The sequence below is a fragment of the Stegastes partitus genome, unplaced genomic scaffold (assembly GCF_000690725.1).
Source record: "Stegastes partitus isolate 25-593 unplaced genomic scaffold, Stegastes_partitus-1.0.2 Scaffold206, whole genome shotgun sequence".
In the NCBI taxonomy this organism is placed as follows: Eukaryota; Metazoa; Chordata; class Actinopteri; family Pomacentridae; genus Stegastes; species Stegastes partitus.
Genome location: NW_007577937.1, coordinates 35181 through 55974, shown reverse-complemented (window position 1 = coordinate 55974; position 20794 = coordinate 35181). Strand labels below are relative to the sequence as shown.

Sequence of the window (20794 nt, the reverse complement as noted above, 5' to 3'; positions counted from 1 at the left end):
TATGTATGTTATATACCGTGTGTGTATATACACATGTATATAAATCCGTCAGCGTTTCTTGCACAACTAGCTGTTACAGTGTTAATGCCATTCCATTGTCTTTCAGCCTTGCAAGTCTGTATCTGTGTGAGTCCACGACGTTGACAGCTTGGCAGGCCAGCAGTAGGAAGAGTGTGGGCGAAGGCCAGGCAATACACAGAGCTGAACTCACAGTCTGAGAGGCCCACACGCCTTCATTATTCAGTTGGAATCTATTGAGCATCTGGGACTAAATTATTCATCAACATCGACCTAGTTCCAGGGTGCTAAGTTAGATACTTGGATGTCATCAGGCGTTCTGATAAGAGCTGCTGCTGCAGTGTGATATCTGCTATGGGTAAATAGAGAGTATGAGCCTGGATCATAAAGAGTACTAGCCACCATTTTCACTGTTATAGACTGTACTTTTGTATCGCAGCGCCTTTAGGTATGTGGAGCTCAGTGTAAGAATAGGGAGGCATTCTTCATACCGTGTCTAACCATGAGCCCTTTCTATCTGCCATCCCACCGCCTCCCCCCCTCTCACTGGCTCAATAATGATGTGTTGCTGCAAGACTGGAGCTTAGGACAACAAACTCCTCCCAATTAGTCTGTGCACACTGCAACTCTGGTCAGATACGCACCCTAGCAGGCCACTATCAGCGTAAATCAGTGCCAGCATGAGAAATAATGGCACATGTTCTGAGCAGGAACGTACAGCGAGTACTGATTCTTCTACTTTCAGGCTTATTGGCGTTTACAGACAAGACATAGGTGGAGTTTTTAGCTTTACTATTGGCTTAAAATGGAGACTTGTGTGTACCCTTGATAGGATTATTTTGAGATAACAGATCTGAAAGAAATATGAGGATAAGTACTATATGAACAACTTTAAAGCAGTTGAAGTTATAAAGAATAATTATATTTATAAAAGCCAAGGATATTTTCTGTTAAAGCAGTCCTCCGTTTTCTTTAAAAGATACAATATCTATTTTTATGTTTAAAAAAGAAACAGGCTCTCTTTTATAAAATACAAAACCTTTATCTTCAATTGATCTTCTGAGCATTGTATACCCTCAGTACTTTCAAATAAAATAATTAAGGATAAATTATTGATTTCCTTGATATTCCAGCAACTCCTCAACTAACTCCACTGTGCTGTAACTATAATGCAAATTCCACATTATACATATGTTTTCTCAGCATGAAACTGCTTTTATACACTGATTAGTACTAAAATCTGCTCTGCAGGAATAAAAGATGCGATTAGAATCAAAGATCTTTGTTTAAAGCAAAACAAAAGATAACATTTTAGCTGTAAAATTAGAAGAAGTAGTTTCGGGTAGAGAGATGACCACACAGTTCACCTCTGCTGCAGGACGCTTACATCTAATGGACTGTATCTAATGTGAGCATGAAGAGACAGTGAAGTCACACAAAGTTATGAAGTAAAATTATGCAGGTGTGTGTGCAGTTTAGCAAACAGCAAGGCTTTTTTCTCTCTCTCTGTGTGTGATGATTATGTGTTACTAAGCCATTTTGTCTGTGATTTTTCAATCAACCCAAATTGTTCTGGCTGATAATAGCACAGCATTTTTGGCATTCCGAAAAAGTATTGGGATTTACACCAGATCTTAATAAGCAACAGATTATGGACACTGAGTAAAAAATATCAATTTTATTATAGTCATTGATAGCAATACAACAAGGGAGAGAGCTTTGCAAAATAAGAGCTTATGTTTGGAGAAAAAAAAAAAAAAAAGAGGGTTTACTAAAGGGGGGGAGAAAAACAGAAAGGCAAAAGAAAACAGCAAGCATCCTCAGTGGAATACATTACCAGGACAGCAGAGGCATGCTTTGGATAAACCCTTCAGATGCCTTCAGTGTCCTCCTGACTTTCAGCTCGTCTCCAAAGAGACATGTTGTGTGCCAGAGAGCATTCATCAAATTAGACCAGAGAGAAAACAATGTGAAAACCCACGGCTCTCCATAGAGACATGCCGACAGGTTATCACAGAGAAGGTGTCTCTTGCTCTCGAGCACCGGGGCAGCAGCACACAGCATTCTCCCTGAAGAGCAGCCCTCCCCTCCCCTCTCCTCCCTCTCCCTCGCCCTGCACAGGCTAGAATTAGGAGGGGAAAACATGTATTCAGGGGAGAAGTGTACAAATGTAGTGCATTACAGTTAAAACCACCCACTTCATATAGCGGTTATTAGAGAGTGGCACCGGCCACCGCAATGTAGTTGAGTATTAGTGAGGAGCAGATAAGTGTTTGTAGGGCTGTAGATAACCTGGTGTCCAGCAGAATGAGACTGCTGACTAAGCTGTAGCAAGCACATGCAGAGCACGGCTTGGCCTGGACATCTCATTAAGGAGGACCATTATCAATCCTCTCAGATCGAAAACCAGCATGACAGTGCTAAAGAAAGCACCGGGGCTCCTTTGGCTGAGTCAGGCTGGAATTTCCTTTCCTCACATCTTCTTTGATGGTTCAATCAGTGCATGAGCCAAGGTCAGTCGATAGATTTACTTCTCTAAAAGGTTTACTAAGATTTATTTGTCTTTGTATATAAAACTCCTGCCAGGCACCTAAAGTACTGTATTTGAAGTGACACTGTACTTAGAAACTATAAACATTTTAATACACTTTGTACGGACACTACAAGCAGCTTTCTCTTGACAGCATTTCTTTTTCTTCTACATTTTGTGCATTTCATACTCCCAACTGTCTCCCCAGGTTTTCTTAGTGCATCTTATAGGAGTGTGCTCTCTGCTGCTCAGAGCACCGGCAGATAAATGAGCTGTGCTGTAGGTTCACCGTGGCTTCAGCACTTTACCGCTAGATTAATGATGCTTTGCAAGCCCCAAGCCTTTGCTTTTAGCATTTTAGAAGTACCTTCATAAAATGAACTACAGGTACATCTTGTTTATACGCTTATCTATTGGGGCATCTTTCCTGTGGGCATGATGCGGTTTGCATCAGTAAATCTGACTCTTCCGAGCTAATGAACCCTCCCCAAAGCCTACAGTATTTCTGGAAAACTTTAGAAAAAGATGCCATTTAAATGAGAACACCTACAGTTGTTTTGTTTTGTAGTTTTTTTTTTTTAAACTCAAAATAACTGCAGTGTCAAAATATCACATGAATATCCAGTGTTATTTAGGACATCTCCTTTAAAAAAAAAACAAAAAAACAATCTCCTAAGATTTCAGTGTCCTTTTCTGGCATCTCAGCTAAGCTACCTGTCAGTTTTCATCATAGTGGCTAAATTGCATGGTAAGCTCCTCACATACTCCACATTGAATTGTCACGGGTGAAAAAGAAGCCAAGCATTGGAGGAGGACACCATGAATTGGTAATGTTATTGGATTTCAACCAGGTCATGACCACATCAAAATGTTGACCTACACACTAATCCTAGATGGCAGACTGATGCCCAGTAACGTGATATTATTTTAGTGTTGATTCAGAAGCTTACGGCCGCTACACACACAAGATTAATTTGAAAGTGTGGCATACGGTTCAAATCATGATAGAATAAAAGAACTGGACTTAGACGTGGCCTGCACATCCTCCAAACTGCCCTTGGAAGGTGAAATGACTTTATTTTATGATATTCAATCTGACATCTTGTCCATTGCACACCGGTTATTGGTTCGTCGATGTATTTCCAGCCTTTACAAGCAAAACAGAAGAAGAATGAATGTATCTGCATCTCATCCAAAACTGGATTCATTGTCTATACCTTTAATTACAAAATCGAACATTGTCTTGTAAAGAGATAAACAAATATCCATATGCATTATTGGATTTCACTGTGGTGAAGGAGTTGAAGGCCTCATCATGGCGTTGTGACCTGAATGAGAGACAGAAACATATAAATATGAACGGGCATACACCTCCGCTTAGGTTATTCTATGGGGAGTTAACCTACATCTAGTACACCCACATCACATTGCTTCCTCTTCTCTGCTTGCAAATAAATCTGAAGGACAGAGTTGAAGGGAGAGAGAATGGAGAAGAAAGATGTGAGAGGTAGAGAGAGAGAGAGGATGAGAGTGGTAAGGTGGGAAGAAGAGAGAGGCAGTATTGATTCCTTGATTCCCGTACCTCTGCCAGTGAGTGCAGAGTGTCAAGATCTCCCGCCAGGAAAAACAAATCACAAGGCTGAAGTGATGGATGTGGCACTCCAGGATCCGGCGGTTTTGCCATCTGGATGGCCGACACTGTATATCAGCCTCATGCACAGCAAATTAAATTTACATTTGGACGGCTTCCCCAGGCCTCACCCGGCACAGATGCACCAAAAACAGCCCTCCACCACAACTCCCTTAATGGGTTTGATGTATCATTTCCAGGTCTATTATGTAAAGATGATGTTGGTTCATGTTCAGAATGTCAAAATGATGTTTCAGTCACAATAAAATTACATTATGCGCAGCCAAATGGATGTTAAGCAAAATGACATCACCTTTAATTTCCTTAAGATGAGTCAATACTAATCCAACTTGCAGATATATTTTGATGCACAGTAAAACATCAGTGAAAAAAAGAGCACAAATTAAATAAAAGCCAAAGTCCATCTTCATTTTTTAGGACGTGATATATTCCTTAACCCGCTTTTTAAATTTATTTTGTGGCAGCAATGAAAAAAAAAAACAAGTACATTAAGTATTGTCGAGCATGCATTTGAGGATTTAAAATTATTAGCACAAAAAGGATAAGTAGAGATGCAAGGCTAAATATATAGCAGCGGGTTATTCTGCTTAGTAGCACTGTGTAACAGAAAATCTAACCTGGCCCTGAAGAGGCTGCCATGCTTAAATGAAATGACCTTTAACGCAGAGCTGATCAAATGGCCTGAAGCAAGACTATTAAAGAACATTGCAGTATAATGTTTTACAGTGTACTTTTTTCTGGTCTTTTGTTTGCCCTTTCCCATTTCCCAAGATGGTAAAATGTATCGCGTTTGGCAGGTGAGGAAACCAATCTAAAATGGATTTGGTATTAGAGTAAATGTGGCAGCAGAATAATGAAGTACCAATATATATGCAATGATTTTGGTTTATTTTGGGTTGTTATTTTGTAAAAGAGATACTGAATCACATTGAAAGAAAAGGGGGGGTGAAAAAAAGTAGGGATTTAAACCTTTGCTGCTCTGCCCTTTGCTTTCAATCTCTTTTTCAAGCTTTCATGGCTGGTTGTCCTCTAAATGTCAGAGGTGTTTTGTGATGGCTCCTAACAATCCCTTAAAGGGCTATGCAAAGCCGCACAGCTGAAACACACAAATTGAGCATGCGAGTTGACAATTGTGCTGTGAACTCCAGCCTCCACTGTTCCTCAATAATCAGATCTCATTTCTGTAAGGGTAGTGTTGCTTGGAGAGCAGCGTAGCAGCTGCTACAGCGCCAGGCAGCATGTGACCGTGTTGACAGATGAATCCAGCAGCCAAACAGTGTAGCTGTCTGGATTCACATCTCATCTGCCCCTCTCTGCTTAACCTAACCCTCCAGTAACACAGCTATTGGTAGTTTGGAGTGGGATTCATTTTTACCCCATTGATGCAGCCAAGTGTTTCATGCCCTCACCACTGTGTGCCTCTCTCTTTTCAGACTACTGACGACTTGCTGGTGGCATCAGCCGAGTGCCCGAGCGATGATGAGGACATTGATCCCTGTGAGCCGAGCTCAGGTGGGTTAGGTTAGTCATCTCTTTTTATTCTACTTCTCTCTGGGTGTGTCAGTGTGTCTTTGTGTGTCATGGTCCACCCCCACCAAGAGACTCCAGGCTAGTGCACAGCGTGTAAATGAGCAGATTGGAGTTTTAGTTAAAGCTTGAACACTTCTCAGAGGCAGAGTTGTTCTTCTGGCTACCACTGAATGTATGATACAGCAAGCTGCAGGCTATCCATGAGGTCAGTCTGGGCAGCTTTCTTTCAGTCAGATTTTAGTGGTTCTAACAGTTCAGCGTCTAGAAATGTAAAATCTAAATGGAGTAAAAAAAAGAAAAAAAGCTTTTTAAAACAAGAAATTACACCAATTTATGATGATGGTCAAGCATCTTGGCCAACTGGTAGGTAGAAGTAGGTTCAAACAACAGTTCACCATTTTTAAGAAGCATTTCTTGCTTAGAATTAGATTGGATCGGTACCACTTTCACATCTGCTTGCAATTCAGTGTTGTACAATAAATATGGAAATAGAATCCATCTTCCAGCATTCCCAAAACTCACTAATTTACATGTTTATTCATTAACATGTCACAACATAACACAGGGTGTGGCGGATATTATTCAGACTGATGGGTTTCATAGCTTTCACTTCCTGTTCTGTTTTGATTGATAAGCCTAGAACCATTGTTCTCTTTCTTCCACCCATCACGATCTAGCTCGCCCAAACCCCAGAGTTTGTTTTTTTTTTTTCAGAACAATACTCTCCCTGAGAATTGCATGCATAACTAAAACTTCCCACTGCTTAAGGTGTTTTGTATGCATCAAAGCAGCTGTTATTACTGTGTTTTAATTGTGCACCTATTTGTCTTCATCAGCTCTTGGCATTTGTTAATTCACAACCAGGGGAGTTCTCAGAAAGACAGAAAAACACACAGTTGTAATTATCGGGCCCACATGACGCCAGCACATGATATGAAAGAGGGTAACTCTGGAGAGGAGCGTGTGAAGGCTGATTTTTACGGGTGTATAGAGGGTCCCCACTGTTGTTAATTAACTTCTGCGGCGGACAGTGGGAGTTCATCATGTTGTTTCTCATGTACAATTGTGCACAACAGCTGCACGGAGCGTCCCTTTGAGTGAGGCACATATCAGGTGTTTCTCATCATAAAACACATTTTGGTGTATATCATACCAACCGGAGCCCTGGTAAATTTAAAATTAAAATAACCACTTGTTGTTCTCCCAAACGTGTTTGAAAAATACTGCTTCCTGGCTTCACTCTGACAAATTGGGATAGTAAATCTGTTTGTTCGCTGCAGTGCCGCCAAACTTTTAATCTCTTACCTTGCCACACATGGAGGGCAATTAAGTCTAACCCTAGCGTCTGCCTATGAATAGAAGGATTTCCAAATGCATTCTGAAGTGATGAGAAGCACAGAGAACAATTAAGTCCAGACCCAAGGCCCCCCACTCCATCTAAATGTGCTATCGATCAGTATGTGGTCATAAAACCTCCACTAAATTAATGTCTGCCCCACAGCAAAGACTATCAACTTTCTAAGTCTGTCTGTCTTCCTGTTCCTCTAGCCTTCCACTTGCAAGATTAGCTTCTGCCACACTTACTCTTTTCCTATAACTCTCATACTGCACATTAAAGTGATATTCCCATTGGGCAGCATCACAATCGGAACCTCCAATATACATCTGCTACCTCTGACAAATACCGTACACAGGAGATTGGGCTGCGTACTGATTCGCGCTAGCAGCTTGCATTATGATATTTTTTGACAAGGGCATCTGCCAAAACATCAGTCGCGAACTGTGTGATGCTCAGGGACGCGCACTCCCAGCGCAGAGTATCCCTCTCCTTCTGTGATCACTGAAGGGGATTTGACACCAGAGCTGTGGGCTCCCAGGGTGGCAGCTGTCTAACACCGTATCCTGATTAATATCTACATTCACAACGATTCACACGCTCTGCCAAGCACTCACCACATCTCAGACAGGGTTGCTGTGCATAAAGAACAGGATACACCATCGCTGATAAAGTACTACTTTCTCATATTACTGTTCAGCCGACTCCTTTTAATGACACCAATAATATATCATTTTTCATGAAACACCTTGACAGACTGTTCTGTCTGGAAACTCAAAAGCAAAGGCCAGATGCTTGCACTTCTGATAGCTCTCACTCTCTCTCTCTCCGTCAACCTTGTGCTCAGGCGTCGCAGCACATGTACATATACAGTAGGATAATGTTGGTGCATAAGTGATCCCAAGAGGTGAGCTTTGAAACAGACTATTATAGCCGCGGTCCAAGGTCAGCTCTAGATCACTGTGTATCTCACTGGAGTCTTGTCCCACAGCCGTCGCTATCGGCTGTTGAATGACATGAATCAGAGGAAACTTACTTATTGCCGAGCTTTATTACTCTTACTTCCGGAAACCGTGGAAAGCCAGCGGTACAAGCAGAGCTTATCACCCGGCAGGGCTCAGATTAGATCATACTGCACCAAATTGAATCCTCCTCCCCTGGTTCAGGAAACCACAGAGGAATACACAGGCCCATGATGCTGCAACACATCTGATCTGCAATAGGAGGACGGCTCGGTGTTGTGCATATACTCGGCAGCCAGGCTCTGACAGCTGAATGCTACGATTACAGGCGCACACAATGTACCTATCTTTGTAACGCCTATGGTGACAATTGTTAAGTGAGCTAAAGTGTGCTAAGGCCTTTAGCTTCCATGTATCACCTTACCTAAGAGAGAAAAAGTATCAAAATACATGCAAATATTCTGCGTAATGACCTAACATGCCTCCGAGGGCAATTGTGTTTTTATAGAAATGTTGTATAAATTCTGACATTTAGCTCAATCGAGTCGTGCTTTTTCTGCAAGAAGAGATTGCTCACTTAAAGGCCACTATGAGATGTTGGCCAATCATCTGGAGAAAAAAAAATAAGAGTGGGCTTGGTTGGGTGAAAATAGCCTGGTGAACAGTGTGTTGAGATCACAGCTGCTGGCGCTGATTTTCCAGCTCTAGCATCAGTTTTCATGGTGAAAGTTAATGGGAAAGGTTGTTGCCGAGCTGCATGGGGTCAGATGGAACGAATGTCTCTTACCTACCTGCTTCATTTCATTGGCGTCATGCGGGCTGTTGATGGAGGGCAGCTGCTGCACAGCGACCCATATCCAAGGTTACATGGTTACATCCTACCACTGCCTTTGTTCCACATAATTTGCTCTTCTCTGAGCTAGTCCCCCATATTTGTTCGAATTGGCCAAAATGTAGTCACCAAAGTTGGTTGAGTCTTGCATATTTTACTCATAACATATTAAATGGATCACAGTAAAGTTGAGAAAAACATATACCTTGTATTATATAAAGTAATTTAAAATGTGTTAGTCATATAGCCTTTGACATGTGATAGTTTATTTTTCACAGCATTAAGCCTCCAAATTTATATTTAGACGAAACAAAATTATTTAGCTAAAATTTAATTCAAATATAATATCAAAGCGATATTTGGCATTTTGGGAACTAAATTTATTTGTGTTTAAGCAGAGAGTCAGTTAAGAATATTGGTCCCTTTTGTTGTCCCTTATGTCTGCATGGTAAATGTGAGGATGCAGCCAGGTAGAATAGAATAGAATAGAATAGAACAGAATAGAATAGAATAGAATAGAATAGAATAGAATAGAATAGAATAGAATAGAACTGTATTGATCCCTTTGGTGCAAACCTCAGGGAAATTATTGAGATAAGGTATCAATTGAATTTCCCTTCTGGGATAAATAAAGTATTTTTCATTTCATTAATTTCATTCATTTCATTTCATTTCATTCATTAAGGTAGTGTACCTTAATGCAAAAACTGAAAACAGGTTAAAACAGCTGGTTACACTAACCTCCAGCACTAACAAAATCCATCTAGCATCTTCACTAAAGCTTACTAATTAACACATTATATGTTTGTTTCACCTGTGTCATGTAACAGAAAGCTTATTTTCCAAAATAATTATTTGTGGCTCAGGTGATAGAGCGAGTCGGTCAATGATCGGAAGGTCGGTGGTTAGATTCCGCCCTGTAACCTGTGTCATGGTCGTTGTGTCCTTGTGCAAGACACTTCACCCACCGTGCCTGGTGTGAAGGCATTTGAATGGATTGTTTGAGGTGGTGGTCGGAGGGGCAGAATGACAGCTACACCTCTGTCAGTCTGCTCCAGGGCAGCTGTGGCTACAATTGTTGCTTTCCACCACTGGAATGAACGTGTGTGAATGAATAATTGACAGTGTAAAGCCACTTTGAGTGTCTAGAAAAGCACTATATAAATCGGATCTATTATTATTATTATTATTATTATTATTATTATTATTATTATTATTATTTATAGCCCATAGAGATCAACAGTGAACTATGAAAACAATAATGAAGTGATAGTACATTTTAAATACAGACTGATTTTCATAGTTCATAACTGGTGTAATACATTATTTTCACATATTTCACATATTTATTGCGCCATGCCACTACGACACTCCCTTAATTGTTACTTGATAACAATCTACATATTTTATGCTGGAAAAAAAATGATGAAGGAAAGCATAAGAAAGTTTGTCTTGTTGCTGACAGAATACACAATGTGTCTCCTCTGAACTTAGAATTCTCTGATCCCAGCCGCTCATGTGTTTTTTTCTTTGCACAAAGTACACAGAAGCAGAATGATATGTCCTATCACAACACTGATGCATCAGCTCGATGTTCTTTGCATCTTTTATATGTTTGCACCTTTGTTTTTCTACCATTCTACCATCATTAATTATGCAACGCGCAGTCATGTGAAATGTGATTTGTGTGAAATAAATAGGCACCCTGACAAATATAAGCTCCTACCGGCAGCCTCGGCGAGAGTTTCAATATACGCCTCATTCTACATTTCACAAATAATCTTGCGGTGCCTTTATTCTCAGCTCCAATAGCCCTTCACCGTGGATTGCCCATAGGCAGGTTAAGGTTAATCATCTCTAGTTTCCTCTTCTCTCTATGCTCTCTCATCCTTTTCTATCCTCAAGCATTCCGCCGTGACATTAGCAGCTACTAATGTGTTTGACATTTGTTTTAATAGATTTAATTTATGGGTATGGAAACAATACATTGAGTAAACCAATAAATCATACGCCAAATGAATATTCTCTTTAACCCGACGGCAATGGCTGGAATGCACCCAGCCAGGAGGAGGAGAGAAAAAAAAATCGAGTAAATTATTGTTTTAAAAGTAGCTGTGAGATTAATGAAACATTAACAGCACTGCGCTGGCTTAAGAGGTCACTGCCCACATTTAATAGGTTATTCAATCATACCCAGCTGGAACCCTGTGTGTGTTCATTTCCTTCTTTGCTCAATACACTGTCATGCGCCTTGCATGCCAACAGACTGCCACTAGCGGGGATGGTTTAACTAATGAAAAAGCCTTTTCAAAACTGGACGTGATCACAGCTCACAGCAATCAAACACAGACGACCTTCAAGCATCATGTATGTTCTTGTGCAAGCACGCTGCTCTTATTATTCTGTGCTTTTCTCCATTTATGCAGACCATCTTATGGAATTTTGCCATTTTTGTTTTTCTGCACTCTTTCACTGAGGATTATGCCATCCAAGTCTTCTTTCTACATCCTATTTTAAATGAAGTGTGTTCTGAGAGAAAACAGGATTTCACACTTACTGTCAGTCTTTCTCTTTACTGATCCCACCATATTTATATTTTCAATTATTTTTATTTTTCTACCACATATCTTTTTGCTGTGCTGACATTGATGCTAACACAATGTGTCTGTTTATAAGTCTAAGTAGGCCATGAAAGACTTTGCTTACCCAAGTAAAGAAAAGCAGCCCAGCCAAGGGTCAGTTATGGTAGTGGTAGAAGTATAGTTACGTATTCTCGGCCTTGGAAATTTTTCCCAGTAATACACTGTTGTCTAATCAGTAAAATGCTCTCTAAAATACTGCAATTTTATCGACTTTTTCATTTAGCAACGACCTTTGAGCAGTGTATATACTGTTACCTTCTCTGAGCCTGGGCAAAAAGTAATTATCACATAATTTTAGTCATTATTTTGTTGTGAGAATGTGAAATAATCTGTAGTAAAAGAAAAACAATTTTTCTTACAGAACAAATTACTTATTGTATATATGGGCAATCCATGTTCCATATCTCCTGGGTTACTGGGTTATACTGTATTATGTATTTCCAAGCACAATGAACACAAAAACCTATAAAAACCTCACTATTTCTTGGATCAAGCCATTAATTTGATTCACAAATTAGATCTTTTTTGGATTTCATATGGAGAGATATTGGAATGAATAAGAAAAAGTGTGCTTTTGCATTTAGTAGACATAGCAGTTTGTCAAAATGTCTAAAATAACAGCTATTACTGGAGTTTGAATCTGATTACTTTCTTGCAGCAGAAGACTCTAAAGGTTTTGTGTAATCTTACCACACAATGACAAAATACACAGCGTGTGTGTGCGTGTATATATATATATATATATATATGTAGCTAATATAGAGCCTAAGAACATGTAGCCTGATGCTTTAGGAATCTAATCAAGAGATGAACTCCAGACTTGTGGCGTTCAAGTCGAGTAAGCTTAGTCCTCGTCTTTCATCTTGCCTTTTTTAGTGGAACCCCTCTGGGCAAAGGCTTAAACTGCACCGTACCTTTAACTCTTTTACTGGGCTAAATCAAACACCTTTTAATAATTCTGACTTCATTTCATGCTCACTCAGCTCTCAGTTCATCATCCACCATCAGCATGAGCAGAGCCACTTCAGACTCACACATGCAATGCTGTCATGAGGCACACTGCCAGCATGTCACAAGTACAGGATGGCTTGCATCACTTCTTGAGGACATTCAGATAATTAAAGAGGGAAGAGGGATTTAATAAATGTTTTGGCTCTGCTGCAGTTGATACAGTGACCTGTCTGCAGACTGATCCCCAACTATATGACGGCTCTGACAGCTTGTGATTATAGCTGGATATGTGAAGTAAGAAGATGGTATAACACTAATCTGGCTGAATAACAGCAATGTGTCGCAGAGCATGCCAACTAAGCCTGGGTTGCTCCGAAGGCAACGCACAACTACACCTCCTTATGCTCTCAAAGATACATGATGCACTGCTCATGTTTATCATCTGTTGTGGAAGGCCACACAAAATCCCCTTTCATTGCCTTCCCCGCTGAAAAATAGATTTATTCGTTGCATTAGTTTGGCTGATACATAAACATGGCAATAGCATAGTTCACCCACTCACGAAAAAAGCATTCTCTGCTCGACACAATTCTCTCGACCCATTAGCACCAACAGTTAATGAAAGGTCAAGCCCAGTCTGTCCATTCAATATATCCTGAGTAGTGCTGGTTGCTCCATTACCTCTCAACAAGCCTCACACACACACCTGATGTAACACCCTCCGCTGCTGTCCCCCGCCCGGCTCCACTCGCTGTTTTCCTTCATCCATGGCCCCCATCAACCTGCTCACCCTGTTACAAATTACCAAACAAATGAACCCTCCCGCTCCAGACAAATGAGGAAAAATTGTCTTTGAAGAGGACCATTTATTCAAATCCCGCCTGACAGTGTGGAATCTCTGATCCCATTTCTCTCCTTGAGAGCGCGTGGCAAAAAGAAGTCAGGCAAAAAGAAGGGGAATCACATTAGGCGTTTCACAGACTTTTAAATGACATGTTCAATTCCTCTATGTTAATATCTCTGAGGCGAGCTCATGTATCCATACTGAAGAATCCAGGTAGAATTAGGAGAAAAGATGCTATCAAATAAAGACTCTTGGTTTCAAGGCATCCGTGTCTCTGCGCTGTTCGGTGCCTCTCTGAATGCTGAATGCAATTCTTAACCTACCGGTTCTGTTTTTCGCTAACATTTATGACTCCTCAAGGCCATTTATAAGATCATCCTTGCCTCTTCGGTTAGAGTTTTCCTTGTGCATCTTTTCTTAAAGAATCCATGGCAAAAGCGAATGATTTGCGACTAAATAACTGAAACATTAACTGTTGTCCTTGTGAATAAAACAGCAAGGACTTTATGATGGTCTGGATGTGATGCTGAAATTTAAGTCTCGCTCTGGGATGAGATGGAGAGGAGAAAGTTATTCTGGCAGCTTTTTACACGACTGCCATCCTTCAAAAGTTAACCCCCCCTGAGTTTACCTCTATCGCTTCACAAGTGCACCCCTGCTATGCTGCCATGAAGCTAGGCGCCACTTTAAGGTCATTTTCCTCATGTCTAATTTTACCCTTGGGTACGCTCGAGTAGAGCGTATAAGAGCAGCCATCATTTTAAACACTTGTTTCAGGCGCTATTTCTTTCTCAGTTTATGTGCCTTCATTCTGCGGTGATGGAGTGCTAATGAACAGACAGGCAGATGCATTTTGACTGAGACCCTTATGAGGCTTCCTTGAAGGCCTTGTGTCAGGTGCATTACTTTGCTTGAACCCCAACTTAAGGCAAAACGGGCCAGGGTGCACAACTAGGCACACGGATAACGGATGAGCTACATCATCAAGTAATCTAGGAGACTATGGAAGAGCCCATCAGGTGACTGTTTGATGGACACTGCTGAGACTAAATGTGAGCTAATGAGTTGTAATGAATGCTAATCGCTTGAGACAAAACAGGCTCGTGTCAATGCGGTGCTAAATGCAGTGTTAATCCTTTAAGCAGTGGTCACTATTCAGCCTTCTTAGTCAAGATAGGAAATTGGATTCTGCAGGAAATTATTCAATCTTTTATTAATTTATTTTTGGCAATCTGTCTGTAAATATAATATATATATATATATATAAATGGACCACATAGTTTACTTACTTGACTTTCCAGTAATGAGAGAAAAATTGTGGTCAGTTGATTAAGGGGTCTGCGATGTTAAGATCTCTGTGTGAATGCAGTCTGTGGGACGCCAATCAACAGATCCAAGCAGGAGGAAATAACAACGCCTGGAGCTGGAGGTGTTAGATCACACAATGACAAACAGTGTACCATGGTACTTTTTTTTCACATGGCTCACTCCTGATATTGCAGGCTGAGGCTGCCTGCCTCCTGAACCTTTCAAACGCTGCCACCTCACTGTCGGAGCCTGCCGAGGTCTCATATAAAACCCTCGAGTACCACATCGAGAGCTCTATCCTCCATCAACCTGCTATGTTATCTACACTTTCAACTTTTTGACCCCGAACAAAGGATAGATAGCAAATATGAAAGTAACTCACCGTTAATGCCTGCACAATGGCTTGCTGGGGACGAGCCGTGTCAACCAGTGGCTTTTGCCCACAAGGCGAGAGCATTCTTCACACCTGTCTGCAAGGATAAGTGGGCTTGTCACAAGCAGAGCTAATCTGTTGCAACGCTCAGTCACACTCAATCCCCCAGTGGTGCTCTCCGCTTGTCCTTGAATGTCTGCTGGCATTGGAAGCATACTTGGGCCGCTGATCAGTCTAACCATGGTGGAAAACATGTCAATGGACAGCAGCAGCAGCATCTCCTCCCCTGACAGCCTAGAGAACATCTACACTTTACAGTTAACAATTTTTTAAGCCCTTTGGTCTGGCATGAACAAGATCTTCTTCAACCAGACATGTGAGTCATTAGCTCATATTACACCATTCAAAGTAACGTTTGTCTGAACGTCGCATTGTCACTCAAGAAGAGCGCTGAATGGAATCCAAAGGCGCTTTATCTCCAAAGCCATCAACACTTAGTGAGATGCAAGAGAGGGAACAATGAAGAGAGCTATCAGAGATAGAAGGAGGGCTGTATTATAACTTGGACAATATTCAGAATATGAAGTGGATATGCTGATGTGCAATCCCTCCTCTCATCACTTGTGAAAATTATTCCTAAGTGCAGCATGCTCTCAGAATAATCGAACATTTAAAGTTCATTGTGGTGTAAATGATCTATATTAACAATACTTAGAGCAATTATTGTGAAATAGATAGGGGGGGAATTGTTTGAAAGTTGCATGGTAAGTTAAAAATGCATTTGAAAAATCTAAAGCAAATGAACATGGCTTGCATGGTTAAGGTTGGCATAAAGTGTGGTTCTATACCTTTAGTATGGTTCTTTGAATTGGAAAAGCAGTTGTTGCTTACGTTCACGATAATGTGCAGGACCGGCATACCTTCACACCATCAAAAATAGCCCAAACGAAATGTATTTCCAGCTTGTTCCACACTGAGAAATTGCCACAATGGTAGTTTGTAGGAGATTGGATGTGCAGTATCATCTTATTAATCCTGGCTGCCCTTCACAGATCAGGAAGAAACTTTTTTTTTCCCTTTATCATTAAAACGAGAACTACCCTCTCTGCTCATGCTCAAAGAACTTAGTTTGTCATTAAATAAGGATGTGATAAGATGAGACAAGGTGATTATGACGAACTTAAATAGCAGCAAAGTTTTGTTTTCCATGTCTTTTTTCTTTTTGATGTAAGACGGTGTTCTGTACAGTGGATACTGTATGCTCTCATAGGAAGAGAGTTACTCATGTGGAAATATTACTCTGACTGGCCAAGATCAAAGCATTGAAATAATGAAGAGACAATGTCGTGGTTTCTGTTTTAGAGTGAAATTTCTTTTTAAAGCTGGTTCGATATCAAAGCTGAAAAATGCAATTATTTTTCTAAAACCAAAATACTCTGGAAAAAATAAGTGAGAAAAGTAGGACAGCAAAATGGGACATGAAGGACAGCAAATGTAAAAGGAATTTTAGCAAATATCAGATACATATTTCATTGTAACATCAGCATTTTGATAAATATTGTTGTTGCTATAAATGTATATTCCATTAGAGCATCCCCAGCTGTGCGATGGTCTAACTCAGCTGATGGTGACAGTGCAGTGCAAGAACATGAATAAATAGTCACAAATTCAACTTAATAAAATGCAGCGGCAAGCAGAAAAGTCTTAAGCCCTGATTTGAAAGAACTGCGAGCTGGAGCAGACCTTTCTGAGAGTTTGTTCCAGATATGTGGAGCATAAAAGCTGAATTTTGCTTCCCTGCACTTAGTTTTGACTCTGGGGGAAAGCAAGCAGACCTTTCCCAGATGACCCCAGATGTCTGGAAGGTTCACAACGGAGCAGCAGATCAGAAATGTATTGTGGTCCCACACAGTTCAGTCAACCATCAGCAGACTTTTGTACAGATCGGAGAACTGGCTTGATCCACCTTCTGGTCTTAGGGAGGACTATGCCAGCCTCATTCTAAATCAGCCACAGCTGGAAGGGATGCTTTGACTGTACTTTCTTCATAATGACAGCAGAACCATCAGAAAGTACATACAAGAGGACTAAACATGAAAACAACTCATTGCAGCGTACTAGATCAACTTAAAGGTCGTCTACTTCAAAAAAAATTTTTTTTAAAGAAGCAGTTTTTACATATTGCTTCTTAATGTGAGATTTCCAGCATCACTCCATGAGATTTATTCAACGCAAAGATGAGGAAGATTAGCAGATAAAGGGAAAGCTGCAAATCTCTCTAAATAACGGTCTAATTAACACAGAGGAAATAATTCAACACAGCTATTCATGTTTCTGCTAGTTTGTCTAGTGTAAACATAAATGGAAGTCTAACATCTTAATGTCAACATGTCTGTGATCTAAACCCAGCTGTAAATCCCTCAAATATATATTTATACATACATATATATATAAACTTTATTTTGGTTTTTTGGTTTTTTTTTTTGATCCAATCCAGTGTAACCAGAGCGCTTTCATTTCCAAATGTTAGTGTTGAGTGTTTGGATTTCACAAATGTAACAAAGAGAGCTTAAGCAGAAATGATGACTGCTACAAAAAAGCACACAGAGAGATGTGCCAGGACGACTGAATAATATCAGGGGGCTGACGTGTTTTCAGAATATGCTCAATTGAATGGCACCATTTCAGAGCAGAAGTGGGGACAGCCTTTGGCAAAAATCTGCTGAGTCAATGGAAGAATTGTTTCTTTCTGAAAGATTTATTTTCAGAGACTATGCGATACAGTCATGCCGCTTGAATATATAGTGGATGCTGGAAATGCGGCCTGTTCATTCATGACTGTGCTATAAAACATGTAATGAGCTGTGAGCTTTTAATTGTGCGTCTCTATGAATCATTAACACATTAGTCTTCTTGTCAGCTCCGCTTCTGAATTTAGCAAATCTCTCTTTCCTACAGCGTTTCACTTTCTTAACGCTTCCATGTATTCAATTATATTTCGGTGACTATCATCAGAGTAATGTTCTGCAGGAATTTAAATGCCGGTAGCCAGTAGATTATGCAGGTAAAACAGTCTGTACTTAAGGCAACATCTACAAAACTGTCCAGCCCTCGAGATTTTTGACAGCCAGGGTGATGTAGGAATGGTTGAGGTATATTTTAGCACAATTTTAGGAGTAATTTTAGAATTTATGACTGTCAAAGCATCTAAATTATAGTCTCTGGGTATTTGTGTGTTCTTCCACTGTGGGAGCCATTCTTGACAGTTTTAGCTGTCACATCAATGCAGTCGTTAAATGCTGTAGGGTTCTAATCCTGATGTATTAATTCATTTAATTCAGAATGAAAGAATTTGACTGGGGCTCTCGCATCCTTACAATTCATTTGCCATCGCCGATGACAGACAGTGTGGTTTGTCGCTGCCCTCATCGTCTAACTGCATGCTATTCCATTTGGCGGGGAAGCCAGTCTTATAAGTCAACATCTACTTTTAACATCAGCAACCTTGAGGCATGATGTCTGTAGTATCATTAAGTTGGGATATTGATCTGCTAGAAGAATGCTTTCATTCACTACCATAAATCTGGTTATAGTAATAATGATAAAAAATGTGAACGATAGCAAGCTTAGTGCACTTGCAGTAATCATATCTCTCTCTCTCCGTTGCAGCCAATCCCACCGGTGCTGGAACGGGTTATCCCGGAACGTCAGAGGTCTTCCGGGAGTCCAGCAGCACTACGGGGATGGTGGTCGGCATTGTAGCAGCAGCGGCGTTGTGTATTCTCATCTTGCTTTACGCCATGTACAAATACCGAAACAGAGACGAAGGTTCATACCACGTAGACGAGAGTCGCAACTACATCAGCAACTCGGCACAATCCAACGGCACCGTAGTCAAAGAGAAACCAGTCAACACCGCAAAGACCTCAAGCAAGAACAAGAAGAACAAGGACAAGGAGTACTACGTGTGATTGTCAAAGCTTTGGTCTTTGCCAGACCAACTTAAACATTTATCGAAAAGACAAATCAGGACATCAACATGTGTACAGTATAATAACAAAGATGAACATTATTTAGTCATTTTTTCCTATAAGACAATGCGGTGAAAAGTAAAACGGAAAAGAAAAAAGAACTTTCTTTAGACACAAGCACTCAAGATGGAAAATATTTACTGTCAAGAAAGAGACTGATGGAAAAATGGCTCTGGCAAACAGTAAAAAATGAACTAAATGCATATCTAACATGTCAACCAAACAGCATTAACCCATCTGTGACTTGTTCCTTGGCCGGGATGACGTGATCTAACTCCCTTGTTTCTGGTAAACAGAGGAGCACAGATGCACTTTGCAAAATGGAGATTCAGCATTACAAACTTAACGTTTCCATTTACATTGCCTGTGTTTGTGTTGTTGAGACTTTTTCTAGAGAAGATGACACAATGCATAAATAAATACATACACCAAACATTTACCGTGGATGAAGATGGAAAAAAAAAAATTTAAAAATCAGGTGACGGCGAATCCGGACAGAGAAAAAAACACCTCGATGGATGTCAGAGGAGTCAGCCAAAGTACTCACCGAAGAGGCAGCGATGGCCAGCAAAGACTCATACCTGGTCGGCTGCAGAGCAAAGACGAGAATGAGCAGCAGACTGTGATTTAAAAGAATATGTCAATTGTGCCAGTAAGAAATGCGGAGGCCTTTCGTTTTCACAATGTGTGAACTCAAAGGAGAGAGTTTCCTCAGAGTCCTGGGGATGTTTTAAAAGTGATCAATCGGGAGCAATGCACGCAAAATTATCTTATTACAGTACATATGTTTATATACAGTACAACCACATCTATATGTGCTTTCTGGACTGTGACAAAGTGGTGTTTTATAGCCTGTTGTATAGATGATGCAAACTATAACTGCTCCTCAACCATTTTGGAATAAAACTTAAAAAAAGAAAAAACGGACAAAAAGAAGACATAAGTGTTATTAAGTGTTGCTAGACATAGAAGATTTTATGAGGACATCTGCATTTTTTTTTTTTTTCTGTTGGATTAATAATTTGAATCTCCCCTGTTTTTACATGTGTTCCTATATAGTTTTTTATACAAATGCCAACCTGAGATAGACGATCCCGGACCAGTAATAGCCTAACCGTTTCCCAAAAACTGCACAAGGCGTTGACGGCGGAGAGGCGAGACGTGACAACTTGTGTGGATACTGGTAGAATCACTGCCTTTCCTCCTCAATCCTGACTTACACGAGTGAGAATGAAGACCGAGAATACGCGTGGCGATGATGGATGACGACACTGATTAAGACAAATTAACTTGCCGTGTGTGTTTTTCAAGTGGTATTATAAGATTGTCCAATGTGTGCTTGGGCTGATGCAAAACCCGAGGAGAATAGCTCAAATAAGTCTCCATTACAACTGTTTCTGTGTTTGTTCTGTCATTCTGTCAGTCAATTCTGCTTTCCAGAGACCTGTACTTGGAATGAGTATGAGGAAAAATGACCATGAACTATAAATGATGATTATAAATTCTCTTTGTTTGCTCCTCTTTCATTTGCTCTTGAGTGTTTTATGTTCAATTGTATTTCTTCTTGTACTCCACGTAAAAAAATAATTATAAAAACTAGTTTTGAAAGATCAAATGAATAAAATATTACCTAAGTGAACTTAAACCAGTTTATTGACAAAATGCATCGGAGCAACATGCAGGTATTATGGCTTTTACTTTGTTATCGAGAAGACACGCTCACGTTTAAAAAGTAACATCAGACTCCTACGATATTGTCTGACTGATGATGGGCAGCTTTTCCATA

General features: G+C 40.3%; 1 protein-coding gene across 2 annotated transcripts in view; it reads left to right on the top strand.

The window, feature by feature from the left end:
- The window catches only part of LOC103356500 (neurexin-1a-like), a 153400-nt gene extending 132887 nt beyond the window's left edge, over window positions 1-20513 (top strand). The window contains exons 14-15 of one of the 2 annotated variants that reach the window (XM_008280659.1): window positions 5633-5711; window positions 18647-20513. In XM_008280659.1, coding sequence (XP_008278881.1) covers window positions 5633-5711; window positions 18647-18948 — 381 coding nt within the window. In that variant the 3' untranslated portion in view covers window positions 18949-20513. Of the gene's footprint in view, window positions 1-5632; window positions 5721-18646 lie in introns of both variants that reach the window. The other variant, XM_008280660.1, reaches the window with a different exon arrangement.
- The last annotated feature ends 281 nt before the right edge of the window (window positions 20514-20794 follow it).